General features: G+C 41.1%; 1 protein-coding gene across 1 annotated transcript in view; it reads right to left on the reverse strand.

Moving 5' to 3' along the window:
* Positions 1-31: 31 nt before the first annotated feature.
* The window catches only part of PARP10 (poly(ADP-ribose) polymerase family member 10), a 1,579,412-nt gene continuing 1,567,440 nt past the window's right edge, over positions 32-12,003 (reverse strand). Inside the window, exons 8-9 of the mRNA XM_044067716.1 lie at positions 2,951-4,120; positions 32-144 (exon numbers count right to left, since the gene is read on the reverse strand). Of these exons, the coding sequence (XP_043923651.1) occupies positions 137-144; positions 2,951-4,120 (1,178 nt within the window). The 3' untranslated portion in view covers positions 32-136. The remainder of the gene's footprint in view (positions 145-2,950; positions 4,121-12,003) is intronic.

Below are 12,003 nucleotides of genomic sequence, written 5' to 3' on the forward strand. Positions count from 1 at the left end.
GACTAGAAGAAAATCTTAAAAAAACAACAATGAAGCAGTGCATTATGGGTATTCAAATAATCTCTAGCAATGTGGTATGCTGAGCGTTTCTGACCATCTTCTGATAAGCTGAATTCTGAGTAATACACAGCATAAATTAAGAACCTGTGCAGAAAAGAAAATTAAAATATAAAATACTAACATTATTTGTTCTGATTTACAAAGTCAAAAATTACCAAAAATGTAAAATATTAAAAGAAAAAAAAAAACTTCAGCATACATTCTGGTTTTCAGTACCTATCGCCACTTCTTACAGTAATCACTCCACACAACATATCGGTGAAAACTCCCATCATAATTAACTCTACGTGCTTTTTCCTGCTGTGTCTGATGACCATCAAGCCTCCCCAATTAACCAAGTCCATGTGCCCCCCCCCCCCAACACACACAACTTGGCTTGTCTGCAAATGAACACAAAACTGGGCCATCATACAGGCAAGCTTCAACAGTGGTTTGTACCCCTGTCAGCACCCTGTCATGTTTGTTATGGGTGCTAACCCCTCCCCTAGGCAGCAGAAGACAATTAACCCACATCCCTACAGAGGTCACTATGCTCTCCTCATGCGAGTGGTGCTGGAAAGGTCACAGTCTTCCCCCTCACCCCCCACCAGATGGCAGGTAAGATCATTCTACCCACACCTGCACAAAAAGATACCAGAGCTGTTTGGTGAACTCAGCACACTGGAGCCACAGTTGGGGATCCATCCCTTTATGCCAGCTGAGTTGGTCTCACAATTCTGACCATATGCAATATACTTTTATATAATGTAGTAATATTAAAAACCTATACTAATCTTACCATAAATCAATTTTAAGAGTTTAGAAACTACATCTACAACTACTTTATCTGGAGACAAAACAGAAAAGTGCTGTTTAAAAATGCCTAATATGCATGTACTTCATGTTTACTGTTCATAGATTTATAGATTAGTACTTAGTTAACTGTCTTTGCAAGCCATTTTAAGTCTAGCCAATTATTACTTGTGAGACTCAAACCCTGCACCTTGTGTTTGCAAAGCAAACACCTTAACCATTAGGCTACCCTCCCAACCCCTGTAGAATACAGTCTGCAGTAGACCAAACAAATCTTAAATATAGAGTGTACTGTAAGCATTTAATTATTCACTGGCATCTTTACATAGTGTACATCTTCTAAGCAGGTTCTAGCCTGAGTGCTTATTTTAATACACTGCTTCAAATCTGCATAATTTGTCATACAAAATTAATTCTGAAGCACAAAGGCAAAATAAAGGTACCAGACACCATTAAACAGCACCTTTCTGGCATTTTCTCCTTCCAGATAGAGTGATGGTGACACCATTTCCCTAATATCAATAAAAAAGGCTTCTAAAAGGGACAATCAAGACCATGTAAATCATAGGTAGTATTTGTTTTTCAAATGCAACACTGGAGAACATGAAGAAACAAAAACTAAGTGTACATCATTTTGTGCATGAAAAATATTTATAAGACAGAAGGCCGGCTAAAAGATAAATGCAGTACTTTTACAGCAATTATATTTAATGCTTTGAATGTGTGTTAAATGAGGTTTAATATACTTTTAAAAGAAAAGTCTGCTCACTTATCCCAAAATGCCTCAAGAAATTCTCGAAACAGCAGCCATACGGTCATTCCAAGTTAAATCACATAACCAGTAGAGGGAGCCATTTATCTTTGACCATGAAAAAAAAGATACTTCAATGTTTTATAATAAACCCACAACTGTGGGCAAGTTGGAGGTTCACAATCTCACTTATGGCATGTCTTTGGGATGTAGGGAGGAAACTGAAGCACCAGATGAAAGCCAGTATGGACAGAGGGTAGCCATGCAAACTTCACAAAGGAGGCACCTCAACCAAAGAATGAAGTGTTGTGAGCAGCAACTCTATTTTCCAACTATGACACCCACGTTTAATTATATTTTATTTAAATTAAACAGATTAATGAAAAACATAAACACTAAAAGTCAGGACCCAAGAGTGACAGCAGATAAACTAAACTTCAACTCTGTGTTGCCAGAGAACTCACAAAAACATGCAGAGTTGCAAGTGGTATTATCTCTCAAATGTTCAGAATTTTGCAGAAATGTTCTGAGTTTTGCATATTTCTGATCTATTCCTCATAAAATTTCATTTTTTTCATTCAGGGTTACAGTAACCAGTGGCAGACATTTGAGTTTCAGGACTTTAAATCCTTCAGAAAATGTATGTTAATTCAAAACCTGTTTCTCCAGCAGCTAGGTTTATAACAGCGATATTTAAAATTTGTCCCTAATTTTGGGTCCCTTTCTCCCCATTATTTTTGGCTTGGTCCCTAATTCTTGCACAAAAAGGTTGAGAAATAGGATATCTGATTTAGACTGACAAAGTAAAGACATTATTCGCAAGGAAAGTTCAAAGGTTAGAAGGCAAGGGCTATATTCAAAGACCAATACAGATGCCCTTTTACAGAGCAACATACTTTGAGACTTTTTTTTTTGTCTTAAAGGTAATGACAAACCCAATCCTGTTTGGAAATCAGTGTCAAGGGACCACGGGGTGAAGTACATAAACAGGCAAGTTTATACTAAAGATTAACATTAAATATAGGAAAAGAGTTAAGATATGGAATACACTACTCGCTGTAGAGAAAGTTATTTTAATTACTATTTTAGAAATAATCTGGGTACACACCTACATGGGATGATTGCAAAAAACTCTTCTTAACTGCCACGAGGTCTCAAGTCCAATATCACCATATATGAACCTACATTTCTGCAATCTTTAGAGTTCATATTACTGAAAGAGTGCTGTAGGACAGCTGGAATTGATTATTATGACTTTGCACTTATGAAATATAAGAATAATAATAAACATACAATTAAACTAGTTAATAGGACATGACTGTGCGATATAGCCATGTTAATTCTTACCTGAAGTGGCATTCTCGAAAGCCTTAGCTGGTCTCCTTTCAATTTTTACAGATTGTGCTGTCCCAATGTTGTATTCTTCCATTCTTTCAAAATCTATGGTGAAAGGTTTGTTGTCAAATATAACATCAATGCTTTTCTGTTTTTTTCTCCAGGCACGTTCTACAGCTACATTACCTTTTACAGGGTATGCTACAGGCTGGTCCTTGTGATCATAATAAACCCACTGAATTTTTTTTGAAATGTCAGCCTCTTCTACCTTTAGTTTTTCACCCTGCAAAATTCTATTTATGAGCTTTGTCACATCCCCAATTGCATAGATAGTGTACTCCATAAAACCACAGACAGTCACAATACAGTCTTCAACAGAAATTCTGACAGCATGCTTCCTCTGAAGATGGTCAATGTAACTTCTGTAACATTCACTGAGGTCCTGTAAGCATTCATTCTCTATCTTCTCCTCATGGAGTTTGCTGTGAACTTCCTTCTCTAAATGACAAGCTATTCTATCACCATCCAACTGGGATGCAACATAGATAGTTAGCCGCACTGAGTTACATGCCTGAATTGTATCTTGAATAGAAACTTCCATGGCGGTCTGAAAGTCACTCTCAGTCATTTCTAAAGCAGACCTTTGGCAAACACTGGACAGCTTCTTCTCTAGATCTTCCTCAGCAGTTTTACGGGAAAGTTCAAGAATTTTCTGGAGATCCTCTTCCTCATTAAGATACTGATGCTTGAAGTCCATGGAGCACTGAATTGCTAGATACATTTGGGCTTCCTCATCCATGTCCCTTTCAGACAATGACTGAAGAGAAAGCTTTTTTGCATATTTCAGCAGCGACTCCTCATCTCCTAACTCAATGCTAGCCTCTTCCCTTTTGCTAGCGTCAGAGTTCTCTTTTTGTGATTTCACTTCATTACTGCACCTTTTTTCCACATCATCTTCATCATCGTCTATAACAATAACTTCAGATGCACCACCACCATCTGGAGCTGTATACAAATTTTCTTCATCACTGTCCAGTTCCTGGTTATCAGCTGTTTCTCCAAGCACCAGCCCTTCAGACCTTCCAGATATCCCTATGCTGTTTAAATTAGATGTTTCGGAATTTTCATCAGATTCCTTTTTATTGTTTTCATGAATGACAGCAATTATGTCTTTGATCTGCTCTAATAAAACAACAGACAACAAAAAGGTCAGTAGCTAAACTACAAATAAAATGTCAATAAAAAGCAGCTCATTTGTAAATGTCATTAAAAACGTTTAGTATTTAATCAGCGCAATTAACTCTTCCCCTTTTAGATTCCCCACTCCTCCACAATTTTATACCGACTGAAGTAAACATCATAATTTCATATCCTCTCTAAGTTTCACATAAAAGAAATTCCCCATACTATCAAAATCATCCCGTTTCTGCACCAGTCATTTTTTTCTGTGAAAGCTGGCTAAAAGACAGAGCTCTGGCTGTAAAGAGAAAAGACATCATCAACAATCAAGGGTATACCTTCAGTCTTATGTTAGTCAGTCCCACATGCCAATTTTTTTACACTCCCCAAAGGAGGCAAAAAACAAGGCTATAACTCTTCTGCATGGCACAGAGGAATTAAGACCCAAATACTACCAAACAACCACAGTTTGATTATAAACATGGGCATCTTATGGATGGATGGGGAGAGGTATCTAGGATTACCTGCAGCAATGACACCTACCAGAGAGTAAGCAATCAGACACCGACGTCAGGCAAACTCCTGCTGAAAGCTGAACAAATGCATCATTGAGATGGTGAAAGTAGGTGAGCTACATAGCTGGACAGAAGGCTAGGACACTCCACAGGCATGTACGTTGGCCCACCCTACTACCGGACTCTTGCGTCAGGGGAGAAGAGATGAGCAATTTAGCTTCCTGGACAAGAAGGCATGAGGTGTAAAGCTTTCACCTACCCCACGGATGTCCAGCACCTGTAGGAAAGAATCTGACAGGGTGCAAGCAAGGGAGCCACTGGGAAATGGTGTTGTGGAGACTGGAGACTGAATAAGAAAATACTGTGAAAGCTACATGGCTCGAGGCAAAAAAGGGAAATTAGTATTTGGTCCGAGGTTCAAGCCTGGCATCCTAAGTGTCCATTAGAGTATAAATGCTCATCTTGTTTGGTCATGTTCCATGCCCTGTACTCAGATTCCTTCAGATATCCCAAAAACATGCTGTTCAAGGACTGCATTTATCGTTATCATAAACTTATCTTTGATTTATCTTAAATAGCATGAAGCACAATTTAGCCACACCACTAACACTATTCAATCTCAAAACTCCATACAGGTTTTGTAATAAGCAAATGAAGAACTAGTGTCACACCCTTGCATAAGGGACAACCTTCCACACACTCATCAATTACAGACCATTATGTCTGACCAGCCTCATATGCAAAGCTATGGACTTGTCATGGAATTAATCAAGACACTGGGAACTTCCAATCACTGGACCTGTCTCAGTTTGGATTCGTCAAAGGCAAATCATGCTTACTCAACCTGGTGGATTTGTTTGAAAAGGTCATAAAAGCAATGAATGAAGGCAAAATGGTGCATACCGAATACCTCGACCTGGCCAACGCTTTTGACAATTCTCCATTAAGGCACAGTAGAAAAACTAAAACGGGGAACAAGCCCCCTATTTCACCCACTGGGTTGCCAGATGCTCACAAACAGGATGCAGAGAGTCAAAATAGAGGAAGTCACTTCCAGGACTATCCCTTGTACTAGTAATTGACAGCGACAGCTCCTAAATGCCTTATCCCATGCATGGGTCCCACCAAATTATTTATGACATGATCCTAGTTACTTTAATTATGGGGAATACATAATTATGGACCATGGGATGGGCATGGCTAATCTATAACCAAATGGGATAGGTTATTTTAAGTACAAAAAAGGCAAACTGGCTAGGCTTAAAATGGCCCCAAAGGGCAGCTAACCAAGTACTTACCCCATGAATTTATTAGTGGCTATTTTAACAAACAGGCCTTAGATTCACACTGAAGCATTATTCCCCAGATCAGACTTTCAAAGGAACCGTTAGCTCAGTGCTATTAACCCAATAAAAAGTTAAAAATGACTCAGTTTACAGGCTGAGTGGTAATAATGACAGTCTGTCTTCTATGGAACCTTTCCATAGGACTTTGCCTCTTAAAGAGCAAAGGAAGTAGCTAACAAGGCTAAATGGGTCTTCCCTTCTGCAGTGATGAAGAGGCAAGCAGCACCATAGAAACAAAACTGCTAAAGTCCTGAGGCAAAGTTACACTTTTTTAAATGAGCTGTGCTGTTTAATCCATTCTAATAAAGGCAGTACAGAAGATTACAAAGATGACTCAGAAAAACTCAGAAAATCACAGAAAAAATGGCTGATCTTCCCTTCTCAAAGTATGCATCACAGGTTAGCTTTTCCACCCTTAACACAAATCTACTGCAATCAAAGGAGACTGCCCACTCACATAGCAATGAACTCTTACAACACACATGCTGCTCTTAAAGCATTATAGCAATACACATTCAGTTAAAATATCACTGATCACAGATCCCCCCTTTTGCTACTGCCTTAGAATTCAGTACATCTGACACGTTCTTAGCCATTCTATTCATCTCTGGATTTTAACTGATTTATTCAATTTTACATATACTAATGCAAAAATACTGAGGTTAGAAAAACTGCAGACAAGCAGAAATATCCATATCAATATAAAATAATCTGAGGACATAAATGAAAGCTATGTACTTACCATAATGACAGACCCATATTGTCCGATTTTCGCCTGGTTCAACATGTGAGCTGTCTGATCTGACCTCTGCAGCAAATGTGAAGCTTCTTCAGTTCCAGGGCTATGACTCTCCCCCTACTCAATTTCCTGTACTCCACCTTAATACCTCAGATAGAGTTTGACCCCATTTAAAACAAATAATTTACAAAAAAGTGTAAATAAGACAACAGTTGCATATAAGATAAACAGAGGGATAGAAGGCAACAGTCAGAACAGGATTGCCCAGAGACAGCGAAATGAGAAACATCCACCTGGTCACTCCAAAGTCCTAGGTGTCAGTCTGGAAAGGGGTTAAGGAAGAAGGTTGAAACAGATTAAAATCAGACAACCTGGATCTCTTGTTATGGTTAAGTTATGCAACTTTCATATCCAGTGTCATCTATTTTCGTCCAATTCAACGTGTGGAACAGCTTCCCAAGCTGTCTATCTGGGTGGTGTCAAGAAGGACATTCCTGAAGATGGAGGAACCAAAAGAGGAATGTTATCTACAATGTACATCCAGTGCGAGACTATATGGTCTATGGACTAAGTCGCTGCAGCACAAATGTCATCAATGGAAAGCCTTTGAGAAAAGGTTGTTGAAGTAGATATTGCTCTAGTGGAATAAGCTTTAGGTTTAGATTGTAGAGCCAAGTTTTTTTTGTTATAGACAAAGGAAATGCAATCTGCTAACCTTGAAAGGGTAACTTTACCAACAGTGTTTTCTAATTTTGGCTTTGAAAAGGCAATAACCAACTGATCAAGATTTCCTAAATTCTTTCATTCTATGAAGGCAGAACCTGAGATGAAGATGTAAAATGTATTCTCCTTTGTTTGAGTATCTGGAAAAAAATACAGGCAAGTGGCAAGTTTACTGACAGATTTAAACTTGCTTCGGATGCCACCTTAGGAAGGAAGGACGCATTAGTTCTCAGACTACCTGTCCTTGGGGGAACCCCAGATAAGTGCCCGTAATTACAAACTCCACCTGGCTGACTTAACTGCCACCAGAAAAATTGTTTTCCTAATCAGGAACATTAGATCTACTGTGGCCACACGTTCAAAGGGGAAGGGGGTTGAGTGAGCCTGCAGCATAATGGTAATGTTCTATGGGGGAAATGGGTTTCTGATGGGAGGTTGTAAAGAAAAAAAAAAAAAAAAAAAGTTCATCCAAAAAATGGCTTTAGAGATTTTTAAGAAAGCTATGGAAGTGTCATTTTGGCTGATCTAGAAATTCAAGATTGCTGCCATTTGCATACTGACTGTGGAATAACTTGAGCCTTTATCAAACAGTTCAGATAAAAAATTCCATGGTTGACAGAAGAGGTGCTGAGAAAGGATCCAATCCTTTGGAAATTGCCCACATGGTGAACCTTTTCCATTTCCCAGGGTGCACCTGTTTTTTTGTGGCTGGCTTCTGAGCAGCAGATATAATTTTGATAACTGTAGTGCGGAGCATGACATCTCTGGCTATGGCCAAAACTGGACAAACAATGTGGTTTGTTTCATGGATTTCTTGTCCAGCAGAAGCAATCTTGACAGGTGAGTTAGAAGATCTGGATAATGATCCGACATCCATGAAGGATGTAGGACTACAGGCCATAGAAGGATAACCTTGTTTGTCAGGGCCAAAAGGGGAAAATGTGGATCACCCTAGCCTTGCACTGTCTTTCTTTCTGGCTAAACTTGTTCATTAGCAGTAAGGCGGAGGAGATACAGGAGGACCCAGGAGCCAATTGGGGACGAGAGCATTCTTCGGTGATAGACCTTATGGAGGGATCAGGACAAAGTAACTGTTGCATCTGTTGTTGAAATATGAAGCAAAGAAGTCACAGCAAGGTTGGACTCTGCGACAGAAAGTCAAAATTTGACACTGTTAGTCTGAGGGGACTACTTGCGAAGTGGCAGGATAGTCCTGCTATTCAGTCTGTCCACTAAGACAATGAATGATCCTGGGATGTGTGTTATCAGAAAGCAGCATGAAGACATTGTCCACTGCCAAAATCTTACAGCCTCTTGACACAGCAGAGAAGAATGGGTTCCTCTGTTTGCTGATATGCCATACTACTAAGTCTGTATGGAGATCACACCTTTGGGGAGGAGATCCTGGAATGCCTGCAAAAGCAGAAGGAATGCCCTTCATCTCCAACATACTGATGTGAAGACTGGCCTCTATGGGTGACCATGTACCTTGGACCACACTCACGGCAAAATGCCCCCATTCGAGAAGGGAGGTGTCCTCAGTTACTACTGCTACCTGTGAGTGTGTGGAAAATTACTGAAGTGGATGTTATCCACCAGTCAACGTGTCATCTGTGCGAGTAGAGTCTTTGCACGTAATGGGTGAATGTTCTAAGACAACTGAACATTAGGGTCCACTGGAGCACTCTCAACTGGTACCTGGCTAGTGGAACCATCAGTATCGTGGATGCCATTAGACCCAAGAGGAACAAAATCAACCTCACTGGAGGCAAGGGATGAAGCATCTGCATGGCAACTAGACAACAGATAAAACCCTGGAATGAGTAAGGCTGGTGATCTGTATTCTGGTACTGAGGTGGCATCCTACAAATTCTACTTGTTGGGCTAGTGTGAGGACACTTGGAAAGATTTACTATTATTCCTAAATCCAGTAGCAACTGGAGCACAGATTCAGAAGGTGTAGCAGCAGAAGCATGGCGGGAGTACTTGGGAGTCAACTGTTGAGGTAGGGGAAAACCTGGATGTCTTAGCAGTTGCAAGCATGCAGTCACCACTGCTATGATCTTGAACACCCCGGGGGCTGTGGTGAGACCAAAAGGCAAGGTTCTAAATTGATGGTGACCGGCTCTCAGCTGGAAATACAGGAATCTCCTGGAGAGGTTCGCTAGCTTCACATGATAGTTCAGTAGATTTTCAGGGCACTTGCTGAGATCCAAAATGGGTCTGAGGTCCCCCTTCCTTGGCACTACAAAAGAACAATGAATAGACGCCAGATTCTAACTGGTCTTAGGGAACTGGCTGGATAACTTTTTTTAAGCAGTTTTGAAATTTCCACTGCTGCTGATTCCCACGTCACAGGGTGGAACATCAGGGGCATTCCTCTTTTTCTGAGGAGTAAGGGAAAAGAGAACAGACTAGAATACAATATCCTCTGGAAATCATCTTTAGCACCCACAAATCTGTCTTTCAGAGTTGCTAACATTATATCTGCTTTCTTGAGTATGGGTTCCACCACATCAGGGTCCTTCCATGTCTGGTGAGCCATACGATCAACTTGAGGGTCAATGGGTGGTGCCTCCTAGGATGATGTAAGGCCTGAACCAAAACCTTCCAAGAACATTGGCTCAACAGGTAAGGGGTCCTGGGTAGACTATGCCCCACTCTGCTTCATCAACTCAAGGATCGCACCGAAGATGCCATCTTCTGAAGGAGAGCAAGGGGACCCCTCAACATCCAAATCAATGTCTTCCATGAAGAATTCTGGAGATGGATCCATCTGCTTTGCACATCTGTCTCTTATGAACTTTCTCTGGAGGGACATCAGAAGGTTCAGAATCAGACTGGGAACTAATATAGCATGAAACCTCTTATGCTTATGGTTACTGCTGCCCCTGTCTGACAGAAAGATGGAAAAGAGGCAGACTCCTGCTGGGATTTGGGTGGAACCAAACTGAATAGAGAGGCCTTCCCCTTAAGCATAGCTAGGATCCTATGAAAGGCTTCAAACACTGAAGCTGCAATCAGCTCAGAGGACCTACCCCTGTCCAAGGATGACTGAGATCTCTCAGCACCCATGTGCTTCAACCCTGAATCTGATTCTGGATCCAAGTTGTTGACAGCCGAGGCTCCGAGAGGTAGAGGCACTTCCAATAACATCAGTGTTGACCCATCCCCTCAAACCTCAGCACAGATGCTTCAGATCTTGGAGGGACACTCAGCTGAAAGCATCCGTGACGAGAGTGATAGTGGTGCTATCGGGTTCTACACAACTATGACTGACACCTCAGGGCAGAATGGACACAGAGTGACCAGCTCCGTGTAGGGCTGACTGGCACCAGAGAAAAGAGGGGGTAGGGTTGGAACAATACTTGTTACATTCCCAGTGTGTTGTACTGAGAGAACCCCATGATGGATCCAGGTCTTGAAACTTCCTCATCGTTATGTTGACATACTGCTCAGCAAGGCTTCGGGATGACAGAGAAGAGGCTAAGACTGTACTCTAGAGTATCTTCTTTCTTGGAGAATCAGGGAATGGAGCCTCAGGCTTACTGATTCTGGCGAGAAATGGAGCAGAGAAGAGAAATGGAGCCAGGAAGCTGTTGGTTCCAAACTCCAAGCAGATTTCGGATCTGATCCAAGCAGTACCTTCAAATCCGGAAAAAGATTCCTAGATATTTCTGACACAGATTTCTCAATTCTTTCAGTAGTATCCTTTTCTTTTTTTTTCGTCCTCATCTTTCTCCCTATGTCTCTCCTTGGCCTTAACACTTTTCCAACTTTGCGCCTGGGGAAAGAGTGGCAGAAGATCCTGTTGGAGTTGAAGCCTCAGCCTGTCGGGAAGTAGTTTTTTACAATAAGCATCTCTTCTTGTTTGGAAAACTGAAGAAAGCACAAAACTGGGAATCTAAATCCAACTGGGCAGTGCCCAAACAGTAAATGAAAAGCAAATGGGGGGCAGCTTGTATCTGCATTGACAGCACTTCTTAAACCCTTGTGACGTCAGACATTTTGAAGACACGACACAAGTTTGGTAATACTAACCAATACAGCACTCAAAAATAGAACAAGCACCACACAAAGTACTTAAGAGCAACAGCAGCAACAAGCCGCACCGAATGCTTATACCAAGAAAACTATTACTCAATATATCCAACTAACTTCACTATTAGACCTAAATTTGTGTAATAAAACTTCAAATGCGACACCACAAAGTACAGTTGTGTACACTTACCATAAATGTAGATGTTCTTCCCGTTTCACTGTTGCAGTCATCACATTTGGTTTATCCCTGCCAGGGTAGCCCTCAGTCGGCCCGAATACCAGAGGCTTAGCATTTCTACGTTGGTTGCTGTCACTCCATGACTGACGTCAGGTCGTCAGTGGTATCAAATCAGGCAGCCGGGCCATTACATCAGTTTTTCTTCTCCCAACTGTCAGGAGCCCCCAAATAGAGAAGTAGGTTATGGTGGAAGAACACCACCAGTAGAAAGTAAATACAAATATTCTCTGTAAGGAGAGAGGAAAGGAGAGGGGGGAGAGAAGAGAGAGAGGAGAGAGAGAGAG

The sequence above is a fragment of the Protopterus annectens genome, chromosome 3.part1, assembly GCF_019279795.1.
Source record: "Protopterus annectens isolate FY-2018-M chromosome 3.part1, PAN1.0, whole genome shotgun sequence".
Taxonomy (NCBI): Eukaryota; Metazoa; Chordata; order Ceratodontiformes; family Protopteridae; genus Protopterus; species Protopterus annectens.